Raw genomic sequence first — 27,453 nt, 5'->3', positions numbered from 1 at the left:
ATTGTCGGAAGTTCTAAGCGTCGCTCAATCCTTTGAAGTGTCTCACACTGCTGGCGCGCAAATAGACGCGTGGTGCGATGTAGGCGCCGTACAGTCAACTTTCGACACGGACAATTTGGCTGTTTCACAGGAGAACGAAGATGTGGCGGCGGTTCACTCGCGTCAACAACGTCGCACTGGGCCGCAACGCTCGCAGCGAAAACAGCAACCTCAGAAGCAGGTTCGTTCCTCACTTCCTTCTTGTCCACGTTGTTTCGTACAGCATGACAGGGCCGCGTGTCCAAAACGTTGGGCCACGTGTAATTCACGTAGGAAAAAAGGTCACATTGCTTCTGTGTGTCAGTCCCCTAAAGTTCCTGTCGACGAGGACGAGGCATCGGACATGGATGTTAACTGTGTGCTTTCTCAAACAAATAAGTTGTTTGTTACTGTTCGTGTTCTGGATAAAGACATTCGCATGCAAGTGGACACTGGCTCTGCAGTAACTCTCATTAATTCTCGCACGTATTTGGAGTTGGGCTCCCCTCCCTTGTCTCCAGTTACGCGAAATCTGAGAACTTTTAATAAACAGCAAATTCCTACCATTGGCCAGTTTGATGCTTCCACTGCCTACAAGTCTGTTGTTAGGCCCCTCACGTTTTATGTGGTGGATCATGCGGGAACGGAAAACCTGTTCGGTTATGATGCTTTCCAGTTGTTCGGGTTCTCCATTGATGATGATGTGCACCTCATATCTGAGGATATTCCGTATCAATAACTGGATGGATTGTGTTCTGAATTCTCGTCCGTGTTCTCTGCTGGTCTGGGTCGTGCCAAGGATTTTGAAGCCCACATTACTCTTAAACCTACAGCTCGCGCTAAGTTTTTCCGGGCACGCCCTATTCCGGTGGCATTGTGTGCACCTGTCAAGGCTGAGATAGACAGGTTAACAGCTTCAGGGATTCTCCTTCCTGTTACCTCCAGCGAATGGGCATCGCCAATCGTGGTGGTTTCTAAACCAAATGGGAGTCTGCGATTGTGTGGTGATTTTAAAGCCACTGTCAACGCCCAGAGCCTCATTGACACTTATCCTCTTCCCCGTCCTGAGGAGTTATTTACCAAGCTCGCTGGGGGCCAGCGTTGGATGCGTCTTCCAAGGAATTTCTCATCATCAACTTTCCTTGTGGGTTGTATCAGTTCCAGCGGTTACCATTTGGCGTCGCTAGCGCGCCGGCCATTTTTCAGCGGTTTTTGGAACAGCTCACGGCTTCCGTTCCCGGCTGCATCAACTATCTGGATGACATTGTTGTCACGGGGGCCTCCACTGAGGAGCACCTTCGCAATTTGCATTCACTGTTTCGGGTTCTGCATTCGGCTGGGTTGAAGTGCAATCTGGACAAGTCACAGTTCTTCCAACCCTCCATTGTGTATCTTGGTTTCCACTTGTCCCGTGAGGGTATACGCCCCCTACGTCAACACGTTGCGGCCATTACCGCTCTACCCCGGCCATCTACGGTCACAGAACTTCAGGCGTTTCTAGGCCAGATTGCTTACTATCACAAATTCATTCCATCCGCGGCGGCGGTAGTTCATCCTCTGCATCAGCTGTTACGCAAAAACGTCCCTTTCTGTTGGGCCGACGAGTGTGAGCAGGCTTTTGTCCGCCTGAAGGCTCATTTGCAGTCGACGCCTTGTCTTGCCACATTCCGTCCGGGTCAGCACTCGGTTCTGGCGACTGACGCGTCACAGTATGGGCTAGGGGCTGTTCTCGCCCAGCGGTATGAGGACGGGTCGGAACGACCCATCGCCTACGCTTCCAAGGCCCTCAACGATGCACAACGGCGTTACTCTCAAATCGAAAAGGAGGCGCTCGATATCATTTATACTCTAAAAAAGTTCGGCGTTTTTTTGTACGGTTCTAAGTTTCACCTCATCACCGACCACAAGCCACTGGTCTCTCTGTTCAGCCCATCGGGGTCGCTTCCGGATAAGGCAGCTCACCGCCTGCAACGTTGGGCCTTATACTTGTCTCGTTTTCACTATAAGATTCACTATCGCCCCACGGCCCAGCACGATTGCCGATGGGCCCCGACCCAGTTTTCGATCGTGATGAACTACTCTGTTTCCACATTGATGAGGAAGAACATCGTGCGGTCGAGGGTTTTCCACTTACTGGTTCGCAGGTCGCGTCGGCTACTGCGCGGGACCCGGTCCTGCGTCAGGTGATCGGTTTTGTTCAACGGGGTTGGCCGGACAGGACCGAGGGCCGGACATCGGATCCCCTTCGCAACTACCGTGCCTTGCGCCTTCGTCTATCTGTTCGTGATGGTGGTGTTCTTCTGGCCACGGATGGCGCATCTCCACGGGTCGTGGTGCCAGCCTCTCTTCGCAAAGATGTTCTCAAACTGTTGCATCGAGGCCATTGGGGGATTTCTCGGACTAAGTCCATGGCCCGCAGGCACGTTTATCGGCCCGGTATTGATTCGGACATCGCCCACATGGTCACTGCGTGTGGTCAGTGTACTCAACAACTGGCTGCACCTCGTACAATGCCCTCTCCGTGGCCTGATCCGGCGCAGCCGTGGGAACGGGTGCACGCTGACTTTGCCGGTCCCTTCCTCGGTACTTATTGGCTACTGTCGATTGACGCCTTCTTGAAGTTTCCGTCTGTTGTTCGATGTCCGTCGCCCACCACTGCGGTGACGACGCTGGCTTTGTCCAAAATCTTTGCGCTAGAAGGTCTTCCGTCCACGATCGTCACGGACAATGGCCTTCAGTTCTCTTCGCAGGCCTTCTGTGATTTTTGTATTGGACAAGGGATTCATCATGTTACAGCACCGCCCTTCCATCCGCAATCGAATGGGGAGGTCGAGCGCCTTGTCCGCACTTTCAAAACCCAAATGAAATAATTCCTTAGTGATTTTTCCACAGATGACGCTCTGCTGCAATTTCTGAGTTCTTATCGCTTCACGCCTCTGGGTGATCGCAGCCCTGCCGAACTCTCGCACGGCCACGAACCGCACACTCTACTGCACCTGCTTCACCCTGTCGGGCCTTGTACTGTGTCCCCTCGTGCGGGAAAATGCTCGGTGGGCGCCGACGTGTGGGCACGAGGGTACGGATCTCGCCCTAAATGGATTCCAGGGGTGGTCCAGGCCCTTCGCGGCCGCCGGCTTTGTGAAGTACGTACGGACGACGGCACGGTTGTTCGCCATTACGACCAGATGCGCCACGAGTGGTGGCCACGCCGGTGCCACCGCCCCTTCCTTCACCTCCACCAGCCCGAGAAGCCAGTCCTGTCGCTGCTGCCGATCTACCGTACGTGTTGCAGCCGACGTCGCTACCGCTTCCGAGTACGCCGGAACCGGCCCCAGTCACGACGCCGCCTTCTCCGGAATACATCTCGCTGGAGCACACCCCCAGGTCCACGACACCTATGGATGCTGCTCCGGAGTTTTCACCCGTCATCTCGTCCAGCAGGCACGTTCCACGCAGGAGTTTCGCCCTGGACATTTTCGACCATACTCTCGTGTCTCTCCGTGGGATCTTCTCGGGGCCTCACAAGAGGCCACGGATGTCTCCGCACTGTCCGTGTCTCCAAGGAAGTGAGTGTTTTTTTTTTTTTTTTTTTTTTTTTTTTCAAGGGGGGAAAAGTGTTGCGACAGTGCCACGACATTTAACAGTGCCGCCACGACATTACGCACAAACGGCGATAGAGGCGCTCCGCAACTCGGCTGAGCGCGGGAGCGCCACCTAGCTACGAACGGCGCCGGCCGCACGTCACGGCACGGCAGTCGAATGAGAGATGAGTTGTTATCGTGTAACCAGCTATTGTTTCTAAGTGAGTGTGTTTGAATATCCACGCAATTACTGGTGATTAAAGGTTATAACAGGGACATCTTAGTATGCATCAGAAAAAAAACCTCCAAAAATATTTCAGTGTCATTCATTTCCTTCAGTTTTCTGAATAGAGCTATCTCTAAGAGCGGGAGCAACTTCAAGATGAAAATTGTAACTATTTGAAAAATCTAAATGCACTCACAATTCTGAATAAGTAAAAAATATGCAAAGCAATCACGTTCGCTATGTTGCCTACGGGTGTAAAAACGTAACTCCACACAGTCTACAGGCAGCTTGTAGTAAACACGAGTTATCTCACGATCCGTCCACAACAGATGCTGTTTGAAACACGAGAAATTTCAGAATCTGTCCACAGTGTGTTAAGCTACCTACAAAAGGCAAACACTGGCAGACTCTCCTTCATCTTGGTATCTGCAGCACATACAAAATAGTTCCTAGAAAAAAGTTCTAGCAGAAACTGTGACAGTTTCAAATCACTGGCCACCAAATTCAATGATTACTATCTCTGCATTTGGCAGTCCGATGTGCTGATCGCTCAGGCTTGGAAGAAGATCGACAATCTCCCATCTAGCACAAAGCAAGACGTTGAGAATCACAACCAATTTGTAAGAAAATTGAAAAATGATAAATAAATAAATGTGCCAGATTAGCCTCACTTTCTGCAAACTATCCAGTTACCTAAATTCAATGACTGAAAAGTTATTTTTGCTACATGGCAGATAGTAGTGTTTGTTATAAAGTTCTGTAAGTAATGGTGTACTACCAGTAATCCCTCAATTTTTTAAAGAATCGAACTCCCATTTATAAAACAGCTTCAAACATCTGACTACTTTACAAGTGACTTAATGTGTTAAATATTTGACTTTAAGCACGTAACTGATAAAAAGTTTAGGAAAGCAGACATTAAGTTGCAGACACGTACAATTAAAGGACACTTACACAAAGCTTTCAGCCACAGCCTTCATCCGCAAAAGAGAAAGACAGAAACACGCATCACTGATACACGCAAGCAAGCACACCACTCACGCACCTCCGACAGTTCAGGTGAACTGAGTCTGCAACTTCTTCTTTATTTTATGTAGCGATCTATCTTTTCCTACACTGTTGATATTCCTATGTGGGTTTCCCGTTGTTTGTTTAAAGTTTAGGAAAGGTTTGAAATCGTGCCTAAAGTTGGTAGCGAGTTGATAAGTGCTCGTGTTATCAAACACTGGATAAATATAATGCAGGTAATTTGCACTCCTTTTTAAGCAAAAACTAGTTGTTTTACACATTTCACTGTTATGATATCATCTTCACAGAACTATGTGTTGTACAATGATATAATTATACACATACATTCAGTGGTATTCTTTGATTCTTTTGTTTTAAATATGGTCGGTGATAAAGAAGACATAAATTAAAACATTATGTCTGACACCGAAGTTTTACTGCACAACAGCAAATATGTAGTAAGCAATACTTTTTTCCTTTCATTAGCGTGTAGAGTGTCAGCGAGAAAAAGTTTCATAAAAGTTTGAAATTACATACAGAGTTAGTCGGAAGTTCCTAAGTGCCGTCATTCTCAAACACTGGATGAAGAAAGTCAGTTAGGCTGCCTCAATACAAACACACAGTTCCTAGGGCTGTGATATACACGAGAGTTTTTCACTCTCAGAAACTTTTGTACTCTCACAGAGCACTCACCGAATTATTTATACTATAGTTGTGAGTTCGCACCATGTTCCTCTCGGTTAACTGCTAGCAGCCGATAACATTCATTCTCTCTTTGAGCAGCTAGCCACGAGTAACAAACTAGACTGCAAGAATCTCTCTCCCACACACTACACTGTTGCCGTACGTGGCAGCAATACGGTTTCACTCACAGAGGGATCGAGTTATTCATTCAGATGTCGGTGTTACTTTCTTGTTTCAGAATAGCTGTGAATGTTTATCTGTGAATGTTTTAGTGCGATTTCCAAATAAATATGTCAGGTAACGGCAATAAATGTGAAGTTCCTCACAAGCGATTTCTAATCAGATTGCGTGCCTATGGAGTATCTTCTCAATTGTGTGACTGGTTTCACGATTTCCAGTCAGAAAGGTTGCAGTGCGTTGTAACTGACAGAAAATTGTCGAGTAAAACAGAAGTGATATCTGGCGTTCCCCAAGGAAGTGGTATAGGTCCTCTGCTGTTCCTCATGTACATAAGCTAATTAGGAGACAACCTAAGCAGCCCTCTTAGACTGTTTGCGGATGATCCTGTGATTTATCATCTTCTAAAGTCATCTGACAATCAAAACAAACTTCAAAACAATTTAGACATGATATCTGTTTGATGCAAAAAGTGACAATTGACTATAAATAATGAAATGCATGAAGTCATTCGGATGAGTACTAAAAGGAACCTGCTAAATTTCAGTTACAGATAAAACACACAAATCTAATGGCTGTAAAGTCAACTAAATATTTAAGGAATACAATTACGAATAACTTAAATTGGAATGATCACATTGATAATGTTCTGAGGAAAGCACACCAAAGGCTGATCAATCAGCAGAACACTTAGAAAATGCAACAGGTCTACTAAAGAGACTACCAACACTACACTTGTCTGTCCTCTTTTGGAGTACTGCTGTCCGATGTGGCATCTGCATCGGATAGGATTGACAGAGAACATCAAAAAAGTTCACAGAAGGGAAGCTCATTTTGCATTATCGTGAAACAGGGGAGAGAGGGTCTACGATAAAAAAAATTCTTTTTTTGTTGTGGCACGCTCTCCTCATGAAATTTCAGTCACCTAATTTCTCCTCAGTGTGTCAAATATATTTTGTTGACACCCACCTACGTAGGGAGGAATAATCATCGTGATAAAATAACAGAAATCAAATATCTAAGCATTCATTAGATCCAAAAAATTTTCATAACATAAATGATAATTACTTGAAACCCTCAGCTGCCGACAGGTGTTGTTGACGTACATCGATGGTGACAGCTGAAAATGTGTGCCCCGACAGGGACTCGAATCCGGGATCTCCCGCTTACGTGGCAGACGCTCTATCCATGTGAGCCACCGAGGACACAGACGAATAGCGCGACTGCAGGGACTTGTCCCTTGCACGCTTCTCGTGAGACCCACATTCCCAACTGTCCAGCATCTACATTTATAATGTACTTAATAGCTATTTGCCAATCCACTCATTACTCACGCACACTAAGGTGACAATTCCCGAAAGAGTTCGGGCAACCTGTGCGCATTTGCACAGCCGAAGGTCAATGGCTGGGTAGCCTTTAACTATATATACGAAGATAGTGACTGTTCTCGAAAGAATAATACTGTTGATGACCGTGCAGCTTCTCTAGTCGGGGCACACACTTTCAGCTGTCCCCATCGAGGTATATCAACAACACCTGTCGGCAGCTGACGGTTTCAATTAATTATCATTTATTCTAGACATGGTCCTCAATGGTATCTGTTCTTTCGAGAACTGTTACTATCTTCATATATTTCATAACATAGGTGGGAGAGAAACTGGTATCAAAACATAATGTGGAAAGAATATTATGAAGCATATTCTGATTTCTACGTATTTACATTGCAGCAACATAAAATTAATAAAATCATCGATACGAATAATACTGATACAAAAAGCATTTTAACTGGGCGATTGGTATAACTATTTTTGAAAAACGTGCTTATAGTTTTGTAGAAGATATGGGAGAAGGTAGTGACACTACAGCTGCACATTCCAGCAGACATTTGAAAATATAATCACCTCTCAGGGAATTAGTGCAGGATATCAGCAAATTCTATAAGACTCTTAGAGACAGCCAAAAACCTCGAGAAGAGGAGAAGAAGTGAGAGAAAGAAGAACAGAAAAAGTGAAAAGTTCTAGAAAAGAAACAATAGTGATCAGGCAAAAAATGTGAAAAGAAGTGGAAGGAAGAATGAAAATGACAGATAAAACACAAGAATTTTATGCTAAATGAACCCATACTCCACAGACAAAAATTTCTAAGGATGTTCAGAGACATTTCTTCAATATTTTGGGGTGTGGGCTTTTTTGGCCCCTGATGGATAATTACACAGTTGCCACTCAATAACTGGAAACATCTACATCCATAATCTGCAAACCATCGAGAGGTACGTGGCAGAGGGTATGTCCCACTGTACTGGTTATTAGCATTTCTTCCTATCCCATTCACGTATAAAGTGCAGTAAGAATGATTGTCTAATCTTATCCTCACATTCTCCATGCAAGCGGTACATAGGCGGATGTAGTACATTCCCAGAGAAATCATTTAAAGCCAGTTCTTGATATTTTGTTAATAGACTTTCTCGAGGTAGTTTACATCTATCTTCAAGAGACTTCCAGTTCGATTCCTTCAGTATCTCTGTGACACTCTTCCACAGATTAAACAAACCTGTGACATTCATGCTGCCCTTCACTGTATACATTCAATATCCCCTGTTAGTCCTATCTGATTCGGGTCCCACACACTTGAGCAATATTCTAGAAACGGCCGCAAGAGTGATTTGAAAGCAATCTTTTTTGCAGACTGATTGCATTTTGCCAGTATTCCACCAATAAACCAAAGCCTACCATCTGATTTGCCAATGATTGAACCTATGTGATCCCTACGAAGTGTTACACCCAGGTATTTGTACGAGTCGGCCGATTCCAACAGTGACTCATTGATGTTATAGCCATAGGATACTACGTTTTTTTGTTTTGTGAATTGAACAAATTTGCTATTCTCAACATTTAGAGCAAGTTGTCAATCTCTGCACCACTTACCAAGATCCAACTGAATATTTATGCAGCTTCTTTTAGTCAGTACTTCATTGTAGATAACTGCATCATCTGCAAAAAGCCTGATTTTACTATTAATATTGTCTGCAACATCATTAATACACAACATGAACAGCAAAGGTCCCAACACACTTTCCTGGGGCATATTCAAAGTTACTTCTACATCTGACAATGACTCTCCATCTGAGATAACACACTGTGTCCTCCCTACAAAAAGTCCTCAATGCAGTCAAAAATTTCACTCGATAGCCCATATGATCGTACTTTTGACAATAAGTGTAGGTGCAGTACTGAGTCAAATGGTTTTCAGAAATTAAAAAATACTGCATCTACCTGGCTGCCTCGATCCAAAGCTTTCAGTATGACACGTGAGAAAACTGCGAGCTGGATTTAATGTGATCGATGTTTTCGATATCCGTGCCGGTTGCCATTGAGAAGGTCATACTGTTCAAACTGTTCAAATATGTGTGAACTCCTAAACGACCAAACATCTGAGGTCATCTGCCCCTAGTCTTACACACTACTTAACACACACACACACCCCGAGGGAGGAGTCGAACCTTCGGTGGGAAGGGCTGCGCAATCCGTGATAGGGTGCCTCAAACCGTGTGGCCACTCCACACAGCTCATTCTGTTCAAGATACTCATTATGAAACAGTCACAATAATAAAATATCTGGGAGCTTGCATACTGTAATGTTATGATTTGTCACCAGTTCTTACATGAAACTGAAAATTATAACTCTCCATTTTGCTTCCTTTAAGTACTCAATACGAAGCATATAAGACATAAAATAAGTTTGATACCTCTGTTGTACAACAAATAGTCATAATACCTATCTTTCACCTGTCAACATTGAGGGTGACCTACACTGACGAGCCAAGACATTATGACCACTTAATTAATAGCTCGTTTGTCCATCTTTGGAATGAAATACATCACTGATTCTGCTTGCCAGAGATCAGACAGTTTGTCGGTAGGTTTGTGGAGGTATTGCGGCATTAGATGTCTACGCACAGGTCATCTAATTCGTGTAAATAACTGTCTGCTGATTTGCATCCATCAGGAGAACTTGGTCACAGAGACATCAACGTGAGTTCACTATAATGCTCCTCAAATCACTGGAGTACTGTTCTGACTCTAGGACACAGACAATTATACTGCTGAAAGATGATATTGCCAGGGGGGGGGGCGCAAGACATCAAGCATGAAGGGATGCAGGTGGTCCTTCGCAGCTGTCAGCGTGTCTTCGATCACTACCACAGGTCCCGCGCAAGTGCACGAGAATGTCTCCCACCAGCCTGCGGCCGTGGCGCGTTACACGTTTCGAGCTGCCGTTTACCTCAGTGATAACATTTGTGGAGACGACCGACAACCTAGTGCAACAAAAATTCGATTCCCCACAAGAACCGACACGTTTCCATGGACGAAAAGTGAATGCCGACGGTCCCGTGCCCACCACAATCGTAATCAGTGTCGTCGGGTCAACGTGCGAATACACAGGGGTGGTTTGCTGCACAGCTCCATTTTCAACAGCGTACAATGGACGGTGTGCTCTGAAACACTTGTGCGTGCACCGGCACTGTACTCTTTCAGCAGAGATGCCACAGATCACCATCTATCCTACTTTTCAGAGCAGGCAAGCCTCCGAACCCCACGTTCTGTGAAGAGTTGTGGACGTCCGACCATTTAGTGCCTAATGGTAGTTTCACTATCCTTCTACCTCTTTCAGTAACGCCCGAGATAGTAGCACGTGAACATTCGACCAGCTTTGCAATTTTCAAGGTACGTGTTCAGAGGCTCTTTGTAATAATAATATGCCCTTTATCTAAGTCACTTATCTCAATGGATTTCCCCATATGCAGCCCAAATCTTCACTAGGGTGACCCCCTGTCCACGTCTGCTCCGCTTACATACTTCTGTTACTGCGTCACGTGCCTGCAATGCCACCAGGTGGCATACAATGTCACAGAGGGCAGTGGTCCTAATGTTTTGGCTTATCAGTGTATTCATTGCTAAAACCAAAATATCCCAGGTTTTAACCATCTGAAAATTTTTTATAACTTTCAAATGAAAACACTAACACACTGTTTGAGTTCTAACTTCATTAAAATGTAATTTCTTACTTTTTCTGATACAAACACACAGAAGTTGATCCAATAACAAACTAGAGGTGACCCATAAACAAACTAGCAAACAATAACACTTATGCCTTCGCAGGCTCAGCCGCTCAAGTATTTATAGGATTATGATAACCAAAATTAGTATACATATTAATAAAGTTACTAATTTAAGAAATTCACAATTACAAGAATTAATTTAACCTTAATTAAATCACACTATTGCGTACACAATGAAATGCGAATACAGACTGATTCCTCGAAGAAACAAACTGTTCTATGGTTACATCTGAAATTTGTAAAATATGCAGTTTTACCAGTATGTAGTCATTAGGTCTTAATTAATCCCATAATTAATTAATTTCCAGTTCTGCTAACATTTTCAGTGTCCATGTGTTGTGTACTTTTTAGTGGTGTATATGTTTCCATAATGGTGTCTTACAAACTGAGCTTTTACAAACCTGACAAAAAAATTATGTTATATTGCCATGAACAGTAACAAACTTATAACTAATTAATGTAAATAAATAGACAAATTTGTGGATTTGATTATACTGATCGGTTTGTTTAGAGAATACGGTACAGGCCACTTCAATGTAGTCTCTCGGATGCCACATTACCGTATGGAGTGATTCAAAGTAGAACGACCACATAAAATTATGTAAGCACAGGCTTTTGTGGCCATGGTCACTGTCAATAAAACTCTCCCCTTAGTACAAACACCCCAAGGTAGGCCATTTGCAACAGTGGCCAAACGTCAGATAATATTACACATTCCCAATGCAGTCACACAGCTAGAAGTGTTTTACTAACCAGATAAAAATAATTCTACAAAAACATATACCAGGCTGTGGTTAATTGGGAGAATCTTAAGAAAATGAAATTCATCACTGAAAGAAGTGACTTACAAAAGCCACATTCAACTAAAACTTGAGTACTGTGCCTCAGTCTGAGCCACATGCTTGAAGAAGAAACATATCCAAAGAAGAGCAGGCACTGTTTAGTAAGCAGTGGCAGATGTGGGAAAAAGAGAGCTGCTGTGCATCGTGGTGTGCTTTACTGTTAGAATTCTGAGAGCTTACGATATTATAAACACTCAAATGTTTGAATCAAAGTAAAATTTAAAAAAATATTGAGGGAACTCAACAATATATATATTGCAGTGGCAAAGGCTTTTTAACAATTGTAATAATTCCAATACCAAAGAAACAGGGAACAGAGTAACACAGTAAACACAGGAAAATCAATCTCATTTCAGATGCAGCAGACGTTATATCAAGTGTCGTGATCAAATGACTGGAAAAGATAATGGAGACTGTGAACCAGTTTAGTTTCTACTTAGATAGCTGTATGTTCCTGAATCGTGAAGTGGCACGGGTCAGATTAACAATTACAGTATACTGTCTCCATGAAAAATATGGTAACATGCTGATCACTTATGTGATTTCTGAAGGTTTTTTTTTTCTCTCCATAATACAGAAATTTTTTACCAGCTGTATTCACTTTCTTTAACCCTCTGTTAATTTAGGAATAAGAAATGCAACCTGACTCTTGCAAATTCTGGGAGAGAGATTTATTGAAATGGGAAGAAACTTAAGCATTTACTTTGTACACCTGCAAAAGACTTTTGCCAACATGGTTTGCAATAAGCTTAGAAGTACATAAATAAAAAACCAACATTAAGATTAGGAGGAGAAAGTGCTAACTGGATTCCATTAGGAAAAGGTGTAAGATAAAACTGCTGTCTGCCTCGTAGCTTTCCAATCTGTGCATAGAATATGACTGGCACTGCTCACAAGATGATTTCTGGGGAAGGAGGGCAGGTGGGGGTTGGGGGTAGCGGTGGGAAGAGGAAAATGTTTGAGGTTTGCTGATGACTTTACCCACCTAGCAACAGATGAACAGGATGTGCAACAAATAGTGGAGGTCAGTGGAGCTAAAGGAAAAAAGCTACAAAAGTACAAAGACAACAAAATAATGGCACTAGGAGAAAATGACAGGGTAAAGACTATGTTGTATCTAGGAGCATTAGAACAAGTGCTAAGCAGAATAGAAAGCAACAGGAAGTACGCAGAGTATCCTACACACAAGCACCAAAGAAACTGGTATAGGCATCTGCATTCAAACACAGAGATATGTAAACAGGCAGAATATGGCGCTGCAGTTGGCAACGCCTATATAAGACGACAAGTGACTGGCGCAGTTGTTGATCGGTTACTGCTGCTACAGTGGCAGGTTATCGAGATTTAAGTGAGTTTGAAGGCGATGTTACAGTTTGCGTGCAGGCGACGGGACACAGCATCTCCGAGGGAGCAGTGAAGTGGGGATTTTCCTGCACGACTATTTCACGAGTATCACGTGAATATCGTGAATCCGGTGAAACGTCAAATCTCCTACATCGCTGCAGCCTGCAAGAACAGGACCGACAACAACTGAAGAGAATCGTTCAACGTGACAGAGTTCAACCCTTCCACAAATTGCTGCAGATTTGAATTCTGGGCCATCAACAAGTGCCAGTGTGCGAACCGTTCAACGAAACATCATCGATACGGGCTTTCGGAGCCGAAGGCCCACTCGTGTACCCTCGATGACTGCAGGACACGAGGTTTTACGCCTCACCTGGGCCTGCCAACTCCGACATTGGACTGTTGACGAATGGAAACGTGTTGCCTGTCGGACGAATCTCATTCCTAATTGTATTGAGCAGATGGACGTGTACGGATATGGAGACAATCTCGTGAATCCGTGGACCCTGCATGTCAGCAGGGGACTGCTCAAGCTGGTAGAGGCTCTGTAATGGTGTGGGGGTGTGCTGACGGAGTGTATGGGACCCCTGATACGTCTACATATGACTCTGACAGGTGACACGTACGTAAGCATCCTGTCTGATCACCTGCATCTATTCATGTCCATTGTGTATTCTGATGGACTTGGGCAATTCCAACAGGACAATGTGACACCCCACACATCCAGAATTGCTACAACGTGGCTCCAGGACCACTCTCCTGAGTTAAACACTTCCACTTGCCACCAAACCCCGCAGACATGAACATTATTGAGCATATTTGGGATGCCTTGCAATGTGTTGTTCAGAAGAGATCTCCATCCCCTCGCACTTTTCAGATTTACGGACAGCCCGGCAGGATTCACGGTGTCAGTTCCTTCCGGCACTACTTCAGACATTAGTAGAGACTGTGCAACATCGTATTGCGGCTTTTCTGTGTGCTCGTGCGGGCCCTACACGGTATTAGGCAGCTGTACCAGTTTCTTTGGCTCTTCAGTGTATTTCTACAGTATCAGTGAGGTACAGTTGGAATCAGTCAACTTGCACAAATATCTGGCCTCTGGGTCAAACCTGATTAATTATCAGGTCGTTATGAAAAATACACAGTTCTGGGAATTGTTTGAAAGCTTGTTGCTAGGAAGCAATGTAAGGTTTGACCCAGGGGGGAACGAAGTAGCTCTTGCCGTCTGGCCAATATATAGCAGCCATTAGCATAATACCGTACGAGTACGATGCTTATAACATTGAACCTACAGAACTTTCTCTGTGGTACGTTAGCTCAGATGCATGTACATTGTTAATAACAGCAATTCATCGTATTGGTTTTATTGTATTTATAAGAAAAATCAGTTTGAAGTGACAAAGAGACTGGTAACCTCTACATCTGTAATGGAATAGCAAAATTACACCAACCACCCACTGGCTGACATTTGGCGCCACCTATGAACTATTTAGTATGTAAGAGGAACAATACACCTGTTATGATGTTTTAATAAAGCGAGAAAAATAACACAAAGATAAAAACATTTAAATCAGATCAACTCTAATAGTTGCATATAGCGTGTGCCTTCAAGTGTCTCATAAATAATTTTTAAAAAGGGTTGATGTTACTTAGCTGTTTAAAGAATATAACAACTGACTCATAAGGAGTGAACCTGCAAATTTTCGTATATATATTTTCTATATTTACTGGAAAATACGAAATAAGTCGGACAGCAGTGTAAAGAATTTTACTTATGTTTTATTTGATGTAAATTTGAAGTGTTTTACTTCCCTTAAACATTACATACATAGTTCATATACAGGGTGCCATACAACCAACCGATATGTTCTCCACACATCCTACCTTCTTTATACAATAGTATTCAAAGAACTGTGACTGAAGCCCGAACAACAGGGACTTCCACGCATTGAAAATAGTGGTATGTAAATGGAATTCACAATTTGTGAATCATTTTTGAAACTTTTTTAGTTTTAGCTTACTTATGTCTACATAAGTAGCCTAAAACTAAAAGAGCTTCACTTTAATGATTTGTTTACAATTGGTATTAGGTTCAATTATTGTTAAGCAGGCCATTTCTCACACCATGTATGGCCATTATCAAAAGGAATTTTTGCCGAAAGAGGAAATAAGAAGTGAAAACTAATGTAAGTGACAACAAATTTGTATCTTAATTTGAACAGCCATCTGGTCATGATCCTGTCAGTTGGAAACCAGTAATAGCATTATTAAAAGTGGTTGATTGCTGTTTTCTTCTCTGCACAAATCAAGTACTCAGTAGTAAAGCTGCTTTATAAAAAGAGAGAAAGGGATAACATAGACAATTTTAGACCTAATTCTATGCCATCAGTGTGTGCAAAGGTTATTGAAAAGGATGATTAACCATTTTACTTCACATAATTTGCCATCAGATGTACAATTTGGTTTTAGAAGTGGTTTAACAACTGAAAATACTATATTCTCTTTTCTCTGTGAAAACAGGAGACGAGGTACTGGCGGAAGTAAAGCTGTGAGGACGGGGCGTGAGTCGTGCTCGGGTAGCTCAGTTGGTAGAGCACTTTCCCGCAAAAGGCAAAGGTCCCGAGTTCGAGTCTCGGTCCGGCACACACTTTTAATCTGCCAGGAAGTTTCAAAATTCTTGCCTTAATCTAGATTTCTATTCTATTCTGCTTGCTAAAAATGCTTCCTAAATGTTTAAATATAGCTTCATCAGCTGTCAGTCGGTGCCTTGCTCATGATGACACACTCAGTTTTCTCTTCATTAATACGTAAACCTGCTTTCCTTGCAACATGTCTGTAAGGACTTGTCATCAGCTGCAAGTCATCGTTGCTATAATTTATTAGAAAAACACCATCCACAAACGCAAGCCGATTTATTGCATTATTACCCAGTCTTATTCCAGCTGAGTTTAATTTATGGTGTTTTCTGTCTATATTTTAATATTAAATTATAGAGTATTGGAGATAATTTGTCTCCTTGCCCAAAACAAGTTCTGACTTCAAAATGTTCTGACATTGCCCTAGTGGTCTTTACTCTGCAATAGGTTTCCTCTTAACACATCTTGTTAGATGTATTAACTTTTGTGTGAACTGAAATTCTTTTGAGACACTGGTGACTGTGCCCCTATGTATGCCGCCATATGCTTTTCTGAAATTAACAAAGACCACGTGTATTCAATGTATTGTTCCCAAACTTTCCCTGTTAGCTGTCTGAATGTAAAAGGCTGATATGTTCCTTCTGAAGCCACATTCAACATCACCTATAATTTCTTCTGCAACTGGGATAATGCAGTAGACACTGAAATAGAATTTTGTAGCTTACATTAAACAGTGTAATCACTCTATACTTATCATCATGGGATGTTCTTTCTTAGTAAAGGGCAGATTATGGCCATTTTCCAGTCATCAGGCGATATCTCATATTCCCAAACATTGTTTACCAGTTTTGGAATTATTTTAAACAATCGCAGTCCTCCATTCTTTATTAGATCTCCTGCAGTTTTATCTCTGATGAAAGCCATACAGTTTTTTTTAGATTTTTGATTATTTGTGGTATTTCATCTTCACTGGGGGGTCACTAGTTTTCTGTAGGTGAGCAGTAGAGGTGTAGCACATAACTGGTTGTGTTCATTCCTAAAAAACCGCAGGCAGAAAGTATCACTTCAGTATGAATTCAACAAAATGAATAAAACAAGAAACAACTCCTTTCTTTCTAGTGAACTACCAATAAAATATGGTGTACCGCAGGGCTCAATTTTAGGTCCACTATTCTTCTCGATTTATGTGGACGATTTAGTCGAATATACGAGTGCCCAAAAAACTATCCTGTTTGCCAATGACACCAGCATATTGTTCACTGGATCCAGTCCAGAAACTTTGCAGTGCACAGCAGAAAGTTCTATGAAAAGACTTTCTGAGTGGTTCACAAAAAACAAACTCATTATAAATAGTGAAAAAACTGTGTGTGTCGATTTTCATTTCATTCCTCCAACTAACCAAATGTCTATTCAAGCACAAATAAAAAATGATCCCCTATAAAATGTGTCACAAAATTTTTGGGTCTATGGGTTCAGCAAGACAAAGTGGGACACACATATAACTTGTCTAGAAAACCATCATCTGTGTGCTATGGCCCAAGAATTGTAAAGGCTACAACAGTACTGCAGGCATACTATGCACAGTTCCACTCAGTAGTCTGATGTGGGATCGTTTTCTGGGGACACTCAACTCACAGTGTAAAGGTTTTTAGAATGCAAAAAAGAGCTATAAGAATAATTTGTGGCCTAAAAAAGATGGAGTCCTACAAATCCCATTTGACTGAGCTTGGTGTTCTAAATGTTCCAAGTTTATTCATTTATGAAACTACCTTGTTCACTAGGAACTACCTCCTGAAAACAGGCAAACTGCAACAGAACATAAATTTACACAACTATAGTACCAGAGGGAAATAAAATATACATCAAAAATATCACAGAACAACCACCAATCAAAGGAGCATAATTAACATTTTAATAGGTACCTATTTTTAATTTGCCTACTATTTTGCTAATACTATGTATTATTGTAACTAATCTTTAACCTGTCCAATATCAATTGTACAATTTGTGCTTGTGATAAAACTGTACCAATAAAAAATCATATCAAGCAATCATAATCAATCAAATCATACCATATCAACCAAATCATATCATTGTATCATGTCTACAGTGACCGGTATGTCACATGGTAAGTACTCTCCCATCACTATGCTACTTTTGTGTCATTCGTGAGGATCTTTCACTGTGTGTCTTTTTTATAAAAGTTTCTTTTTTCTTCCATTTCTGTTTTACTTTCTTTACTTTTTGGTACATTTGTCTTGTCCTGTGATAGATACAGCCCTCCAATTCTCCTATTATCTTCTTGTAATATTTACATTTCTTCTGCCATAGTGTAGTTGGTTCATCAATAAACAAAATGTAACTCTTCAGGCTTTCCGGGCAATCTGATGACATCTCGGGATGTCGGGTGTTCTGCCGAATATCGGCGTCGTACTCGCACGATATTTTGGTAATGTAGCTCGTTACCTTCATTAGGTGCGACCCGAGACTACAGCTCGAGTGGACCTGGTCCAGTATTTAAGCCTGTGGCCTTCCCCCTTCCCCAGGCACTCCCTCTGCAGTCCGCACCCACTCGCCGTGATCTTCTGGAGCATTGCCGTTCCCCTTTCTGTCCGCTGCACTCTCGGGTGTTCTCTTTGCGGTCCGCGCCCAACGGACCCGCTCCCGGGTGTTCCATCTTCGATCTGGTGCGTTTGGAATCCCGTCTCTGGTACTAGGCATTCCGCTGTGGTTCCATCCCGCTCACTGCATTCTGCTGGAGCACTGCCATTCCATTTTCGGTCCGCTGCGGCTCTAGATGTTCCCTCTGCGGTCCACGCCCGTCAGACCCGACCCTGGGCATTCCGTCTTCGGTCTGCTGCGCCTGGAACTCTGTACGGGGATCGTTCTCTGTGTCCACGCTTTCAGTTCTTCTATTTGAGGAGTGCTGCAGCTGTCCCTGTTGCTTCTTCAACAATTCCAGACCAGAATCTCAGGCTCTACTTAACTAGTACCCAGTGTCACGCTTCGTGAGATTATCGGTCACTTTTATCTCTATTGACTCCCTTCTAACACTGTCCCAAAATCTGGGCGTCTGTGCTAGAAACTCGATTTCTTCATAATTCGTGGCATGACCTAGCTCTAGACAGTGTTCAGCAATGGCCGATTTTGTTGCCTGTCTTAATCGGGTGTGCCTCCGATGTTCCTCGCACCTGATATCTACCGTTCTTGTCGTCTGGCCGATGTAGGACATGCCACACTGGCACGGTATATTATAAATTCCCGATTTCCGTAAACCCAGGTCGTCCTTAACATTTCCCACCAGTCCCCCTATCTTGCTGGATTGACAGAAAACACACTTGATATTCTGTTTGCAGAGCATCCTACTAATTCTGGCAGAAATAAAACCAGCATAGGGCAAATACGCCACCTTCTTTGCTTCATCTCGCTCTGATTCTGGAACTTGTGGTGTAATGGTCGGTTGGAGTGCCGTGTCAATTTGTTTCGGTGTATATCCATTTTTGCAGAGCACTGTTTTGAGATGCTCTGTTTCTGTCGGTAGACTTTCTCGGTCTGAGAAGGCACGTGCTCTGTGGACCAATGTCTTAAGAACACTGTAGGCTGGTGACAGCTGCTGGCCTGCAGATATAAATCAGTGTGTGTGGGTTTTCGATACACACTGTGGCCAACTGAACCGTCTGCTTTCCTTTTTACTAGTACATCCAGAAACAGCAGCTGGCCATTTTTCTCCTGTTCTACGGTGAACTTGCTATTTGGGTGGCACGAGTTAAGATGTCCCAGAAAATCACTGAGCCTGTCCTTCCCACGAGGCCAGATCACTAAGGTGTCATCCACATACCTGAACAAGCATGTGGGTTTATATCTGGATGCCTCTAATGCCTCCTCCTCAAATCTCTCCACGAACATGTTGGCAATACACATATCTCTGCCACAAACCACAGGCAGCTGACAAGAGTAGAGATGCAAAGTCTGAAAGGGTGCACGGTTCGCTTACCTCCGCGCACTAGAAAGAGAGCGCGCACGCCCCCCTCCCCGCAGGCAGCCGCCAGCACGTCCGCCACGTCTCGCTCCCTCATCCCGGCTGCCGACAGGTGCAGCAAGACGCCGTGCTGCCCTACGAGCTCCGACAGGCCGAGTGCCGTACGGATGGCGGGTACGGAAGACCAGTCCGAGGGAGGCCGCTCCGTAACGGAACGTGAAAGGTGCCACGTCACCGAAGCAAACGCGGCGAGTTCGTCGTCCACGGCATCTGCCGCACTGAAAGTAAGTGAAACAGTTTGGTTTCTGGAGATTTCTCAGGCCGGTAGAGAGACGGTACATTTTTCAGTGTCCCGTGAAATATAACTAGCCTATTGGAACAGCTGGTTAATGAAATAGCCGAGACTAAATTCGTACAGGAGTATGTTATAAAAGCTTGTGGTGATGTATCTGATGCATTGTAATTGTTATTATGCTGATGTATGTTTACTGTTATATTGCTTTCTGTCACGTATATTAATCGTTACTTAACACCATTTGAAGTAATTTAATGACCTGGAGAAGACAAACTTCATTGTGTCATTTCTTATGCACAGTTACAATTCTGTACATACTGAAATTTCACTTGTACATGTCTCTCTTTGATCAGTTCCATACTTTGAAATTCGCGATGACAGAAACAAGTTCATGTAATGCAATATTTGTATAAAATATGTAGACTGTACAAACTATTTTAAAATGTTGTAGTCAATCCATCAAAATGTAAACATTTAGAAAAATGACAACTTTTAATATGATTTCTAAAGACATTTCTTAGCACAAGTAAACTTTACCATTTGTACATTGGAAATTGTAAGCAACTAAAATAGGTAATCTACACAAGCACAGGTGTTTCCTTTCTAACTAGAATCTCAATTTCAGATGTATTACTTTTTTATGGAGAATATGTTTGTTACACTTCAGCTATTGTAAACATTTAAGTTTTCATTATCTATACTATAATATACATTATCTATACTTAAAGACAAGTCATTATTTAACGCTATTACCAAAAATATGTATGAATGGACAGTGTCTTGAAAGGAGGATCTAAGATGGACATCAACAAAACCAAAAAGAGGATAATGGAATGTAGTCGAATTAAGTCGGGTGATGCTGAGGGAATTAGATTAGGAAATGAGACACTCAAAGTAGTAAAGGAGTTTTGCTACTTGGGGAGCAAAATAACTGATGATGGTCGAAGTAGAAAGGATATAAAATGTAGACTGGCAACGGCAAGGAAAGCGTTTCTGAAGAAGAGAAATTTGTTAACATCGACTATAGATTTAAGTGTCAGGAAGTCGTTTCTGAAAGTATTTGTATGGAGTGTAGCCATGTACGGAAGTGAAACGTGGACGATAAGTAGTTTGGACAAGAAGAGAATAGAAGCTTTCGAAATGTGGTGCAACAGAAGAATGCTGAAGATTAGATGGGTAGATCACATAACTAATGAGGAGTTTGTGGCACAACTTGACTAGAAGAAGGGATCGGTTGGTAGGACATCTTCTGAGGCATCGAGGGATCACCAATTTAGTACTGAAGGGCAGTGTTGAGGGTAAAAATCGTAGAGGGAGACCAAGAGATGAATACACTTAGCACATTCAGAAGGATGTAGGTTGCAGTAGGTACTGGGAGATGAAGAAGCTTGTACAGGATAGAGTAGCATGGAGAGCTGCATCAAACTAGTCTCTGGACTGAAGACCACAACAACCGAAAATATCAAAAAATTCTTGACCGATTAACTTCAAATTACTACACGATACTCTAATGAACATTTGGATGGACGTGGGCTGTACCTTCTTTAAAAAGACAATCTATAGGCTTTCTGTTAAAACTGACCGCAAGAAATAAAATGCTGTGCCGCAAAAATGTGTGGTTTCGTTTTCTTTTTTGCAGCCAGTGTCAAACTCGATAGCAAAGCATGTGAACCATTGAACAAATTAAGTTCAATCAGTTGGTAGAGCACTTGCCCGCAAAAGGCAAAGGTCCCGAGTTCGAGTCTCGGTCTGGCACACAGTTTTAATCTGCCAGAAAGTTTCATATCAGCACACACTCCGCTGGAGAGTGAAAATCTCATTCATTGAACAAATCTTTCCTTTTTATATATAATTTCAAACAAAGCCCGCGAAAGGGAAAGGTCCCGAGTTCGAGTCTCGGTCCGGCACACAGTTTTAATCTGCCAGAAAGTTTCATATCAGCACACACTCCGCTGGAGAGTGAAAATCTCATTCATTGAACAAATCTTTCCATTTTATATATAATTTCAAACAAAAACTATCTACACAACAACATGGTGTTTTGTTTTCTTCATTGATGGCAGTTTTACAGAAAACAGAAATGATGCATTTACGACATACCGGCTTATTTTTAGAATACTACTACAGAATCTGAATCATCCAAAACTTTGTATTCCTACCCATTCGCAGATTAAAACTGTGTGAAATACTGTCACTGAAGCTACTATCCTCACAGATTCAATTGCTGGAGAGGCCTCTCTCATACTCCGTATACCAACGATCCCGTCTGATTTACCCCATCATTTTAAGCTACTTCAATTACTGATGAAGGTTTCTCATTTGCAATAACAATAAATAATGCTTAAGGTCAGAAAGAGGAGTAAGAGGACAGAGAGGTGAGGGGAGGAAATGGTCATAGAGAGGGGGAGGGGGAGGTGGTCAGAGAGAGGGAGGGGAGGAGAAGGAGCTGGACAGAGAGGGTGGGAGAGAATGGCAGAGATGGGAGGAAGGAGTTTAGGGTGTTTGTAGTTCATCGGTTGGTAAAGAGTCATCAGTTAGCATCAATAATGTGGCAGATCTGTTTGAAACAGAAATGTCTCAGTCATCAGCAGTTTATAAGAAATTTTGATGTTGTATTAAGTGACGAGTCAATATATAACTAAACAATACAAAAAGATTGCCGATTCATTCTACATTTTGAATTACATCCTGGACCTCTCGTGAACCTCTGACAATGTTCCAACTTTGCGAAATAATCATTTTTAATACCGTACATATATTTCTCGTCACAACATTATGTGTAAACATGGCTATTTTAAAGTTGGATGCACTGTTTTAGTCATATATTTGACTACGGACAGTCAACTGTACTACACTTGTCACTGCAATGGTCCATCATAGGCTAGACAGTGTTCTGAGTTTGTGATGGCAGGGTGGGAGGGAGACACTCTCAGCAAGATGGGAATCCCCACAACTCACGTTCACTGCATCGGTGCAGAATCCGATGTATCCAGATAGAGGTAGGTTTCCTGCGCCATAGAATATGTGGCCATTTTTAACATTGGCAGGAATTTTAAATCAAACACTGGACTTTTTTATACTAATTTAAAGTAAAAGATGCACCTAAATTTTGGAGGCAATTTTTTGATGGAAAAGTGCATCCTGTAGTCTCTAAAATATGATATATTAATAAACCACTAAAATAGTGCAAGGATGCCAGTTTCAGGTTGCATATCTAATGGCTTTCAGAGGAAACAAAAATTTGATTCTCCATATTTCGTGCAATTATTGATCAAATTTACAATGCTGGCATAATCTCTCCATTAAGAGGTTCAAACTTAAATTAAAGTCTTAATGCAATAAGACAAGCATTAAAGTTTGAAAGTGAGTGTATGTCTCGAGACAGCATAACTTGGAGGTGTGCAGAGTACGCCGACTATATTTGTCCAGTAGAATGAGAGCACTTAATAGTTTCAACAAACTTGCACACATAATTTCAAAACTTTTTCTTGCTGACAACCCCCCACCCAACAACAACAAAATACCGAAAGGGGAAGAGTTTATCGCTTACTACAGCATAAAGCACAACAACTTAATTTATTACTGCTTCACTACTAACTCTATTTGGAAAATATTTTGCAGAGAGTATCCACATATTCCATTGAATGTACCTGAAAATTTATATCACTGCACGACACAGTTCAGGTGATACGATGTTTTTTGTGAGGGAGTACGATTCTTTAAAGGAATGGGGGGTAGGGGTTCATCGGTAAAACACTACTGCATTTGAGTAATCTTCAAAGATGAAACTTCCTGGCAGATTAAAACTGTGTGCTGGACCGAGACTCAAACTCGGGACCTTTCGCAGGAGAGCTCCTGTGAAGTTTGGAAGGTAAGAGATGAGGTACTGACGGAATTAAAGCTGTGAGGACGGGGCGTGAGTCGTGCTCGGGTAGCTCAGTCGGTAGAGCACTTGCTCGCGAAAAGCAAAGGTCCCACGTTCGAGTCTCGGTCCGGCACACAGTTTTAATCTGCCAGCAAGTTTCACATCAGTGCACACTCTGCTGCAGAGTGAAAATCTCATTCTAATCTTCAAAGATCACTTGCACCCGCACGAAGACGTCTTCTCCTTGTCGAAAATCCCTACCTTTTGTTTGCCCGACGACCAGTATTTTACACAGTCGGAATTTTAAATTCCGACATAATATTTTTTTGTGACAGGTTCGTAGCAGTGTGCACGCCGACATACGGGTGACGACAATGTTTTCAGGTGTCCTCGATCTTTTGTCAGAATCCGGCAGCTTCCGAAAGTCGTAACCGATAGTAGGATCGTACGGGGACTCACGAGCCGAGTGACGGAAATGGTGACAAAATATTCTCCACGCAGCGACTCAGACTCACCGTTTAGGGAAATCGTGCAGTGTGCGAACGGAAGGCGCTCTACTGCCTGCCGTTCCATTGCTACTGAAATGCTGGACAGACCAGAAGTGAATGACATACACTGTACGATTAAAAGTTTCCAGACACAGCTATGCAAAGTGGAACTGACCACTAGATGTGACAAGAGCTGAACCTGCCAGTACAAAAGGAGGTGCAGAGTACCGTGTTATGGGTGGAGAAGCACTGACAGCAGAACTTGTGGGGCAGGAGAGCTCAGTGGCTTTGAACGTGGAATACTTATTGGAGGTCATCTGACAAACCTATCAGGGACATTGCAACCCTTCTAAAGCTGTCAGTGGCGCGACTGTCAAGGGACAGACACAGCTAAACCAACACCAGGTAGGCAGACGTGCCAACATTCAAAAGTGAAAAATCAGGAGAATTTTAGCGCTGTACTATTGTGAATTACAACACGTCCCTGACAAAGTTGCAATAATTCAATACCTGTACCTGGCACACCCGTATCGTTTTGCAATTTCAGAATCGGGAAACATTTTGCGAAACAGAGGCCCAGCGTGTCGGCACAGTTTATATGCGAGTTATGCTCTACAATAAATGAGGTAAATAAAGCCTCGGCATTTGTCACAGAATCTACATTTTGTGGTTTACACGAGAAGTTAAGCTTCTGGTTCCGTTCTACAAAGTGGACACTCTCCTTGTGTTTTTTAGTTTGCACACGTTTAAGAATGCCGCATTTCCCGCCACGGGCCACTGAAAAGTCACATCTACATACACTACAAAATGCGTAAGTTTGTCCCTTCCTCGATTCACTTAAACGTGGAAACTCTTCCTTATACACTGCACCGTATTTCTTCGCCATTCTGCGTGAAAAATAATCGACACCTCCACGATACGCAGCCAGCAACTACTACAGAATACACAAATCGCGCAGCAGAACCGAGAACACAATTGTCCTACGATCTAGACAATGGTCTTGTAGCAATGAAGGAACCCTGGTCACTGTTTCCTCCTATATTGCACTTCAAATTCCCCTAAATAATTTGTCACACTGTGGGGTAAGCAAGTGGGGGGGGGGGGGGGCAAAAGGGAGTCATGAATGAAATTGTCGAGTGGAGGGGCAGGGAAGGGAGCATAGTAACCCCAAATATTTTCCCCCTTAAAATATTTATCCCTCTAACTTTCCCTTAGGCAGCTTAATTTCCCTAAATTTAGGGGGAAATCCCCCAACTCAGCAACACTTCCTCGAAGAAAGAACAACGCTAATCACTTCGCTCGGAATGACTATCGACTACTCCTTGTCGACGATAACTTTACAATTGCACTGATGCTACCAGAAGCGGAGGAAATGGGCACTGGTCGAAAGATATTCATTTGTCTCGGAATGCTGCCAACGATAAGTCCCTCACTTCCTCGTAGATACGAAGCGCGAGCTACGCCTACTGCCACTCTGGACACCAACCGCACGAATCTTCCGAGTTAACATAGACGAGTAGCAGCCGTACATTGTCGTCCACCAATATATCGAAGGTGCAGGATTTTCAAATAGTAAGGAAAGCATTGAAACTGCTCTGAAAATCAGGAGATCGGTCTTCACGGTTGGGAGATCGGGAGGAAGAAGGAAAAATCGGGAGTCTCCTGCTCAAATCGGGAGAGTCGGCACGTCCGGGTAGGCACCACGTACCGTCAGACGGGGGCTGCCGAGCACTGTGGAGGGTAGTCGTACAAAGTTACGTCAAATCGGTAGGATTCACTGGCGAGTTTCAAAGAGCTACGAGCAGCGCAGGTATAACAGTGACAGCACGTACGGAGTTACAAAGAATGGGGTACAACGGTGGAGCCACACATAAAACACGTAAACGTGGAAAGATGTGAAGCCATTCTGTGTACAGCAGAGGAACAGTTCAGATATGTCGGACGTTTGTATCGGCACAAAGTGCACCGAATCGTAAAGCGGCATCAGTGAGCGACGGTTTGTAGACAATAACATTCCCGAAATGGACTGACCTTCCCAGGCTGCCAGCACGAACTAAATGGAAGACCTGTGGGACGAGTTACAACGTCGACTTCACTCCGGACCTCACTGTCCGACACCACTACCTTCTCCGGTTTCAACTCGTGAGGAAGAGTGGACAGCCATTCAGGCACAGACATTCAGACACCTCGGTGAAAATATCCCCGGCAGTGTCGAGCCATCGTAAAAGTGAAGGGTGGACACACCTCGTAGTAACGTCCACTATTAGGTGTCCAGGTACTTTTAATGAGATTGTGTACTACTCCGCTGCTGTTTTATCTACTACTTCATACTGAGAATTTGTGTCATTTTATAGATTAGAGAGAGGCATCTGTATACTGGAAAATTAAAAGCTTATTTTTAATATTAACATATGCTTTACATTCCCAGTCTGAATATTATACGGAATGATAGAAGGAGTGGCCACTAAAGCACTATCTTACTTTAGTTTTGAATACTTGGTGATTTTCAGTTTCCCATCATCTTTCAGCTGCCAATCTGTCATAGATATTTGCACCAGAATATAATATTTCATTCTGAATCCGAGACAGGAATGCATAACCTGTACGGAAATATTTTCACCTTTAGTTTTGTTTGATGACGACGACGATGATGATGATGATGTTCGGTTTGTGAGGCGCTTAACTGTGTGGTCATCAGCACGTGTGCCAAAGCCCCAAATTTTAGACAGTCCAATTCTTTAATAATCCAACCTAGCCACTGTCACGAATGATTATGATGAAATGATGAGGACAACACAAACAACTAGTCCCCAGGCAGAGAAAATCCCCAACCCGGCCGGGAATCGAACCTCGGACCCCGTGATCCAGGTGTGTGTGTGTGTGTGTGTGTGTGTGTGTGAATTCTTAAGGGACCAAACTGCTGAGGCCATCGGTTCCTAGACTTACACACTGCATTAACTAACTTAATCTAACTTACGCTAAGGACAACACACACACTCGTGCCCAAGGGAGGACTTGAACATCCGGCGGGAGTGGCTGCACAATCCGTGACGTGGCGCCTCAAACTGCGCAGCCCAGTGATCCAGAGACAGCGACGCTAGCTGGTAGACCACGAGCTGCGGACGTTCTAGTCTTGTGTTTTGAGTTTTGCAGTTCACTCTAAATTCATTCATTATTAACCGTAATTAACA

The 27,453-nt window shown here is 42.9% G+C and overlaps 1 protein-coding gene across 2 annotated transcripts in view; it reads right to left on the bottom strand.

The window, feature by feature from the left end:
• The window catches only part of LOC126213341 (methylenetetrahydrofolate reductase), a 79,719-nt gene that overhangs the window by 34,901 nt on the left and 17,365 nt on the right, over positions 1-27,453 (bottom strand). For both annotated transcript variants that reach the window (XM_049941039.1, XM_049941038.1), the window contains one exon: positions 19,630-19,892. In XM_049941039.1, coding sequence (XP_049796996.1) covers positions 19,630-19,711 — 82 coding nt within the window. In that variant the 5' untranslated portion in view covers positions 19,712-19,892. The remainder of the gene's footprint in view (positions 1-19,629; positions 19,893-27,453) is intronic.

Source organism: Schistocerca nitens, chromosome 11 (assembly GCF_023898315.1).
Source record: "Schistocerca nitens isolate TAMUIC-IGC-003100 chromosome 11, iqSchNite1.1, whole genome shotgun sequence".
Taxonomy (NCBI): Eukaryota; Metazoa; Arthropoda; class Insecta; order Orthoptera; family Acrididae; genus Schistocerca; species Schistocerca nitens.
This window is presented reverse-complemented; position numbering and strand designations above follow the sequence as displayed.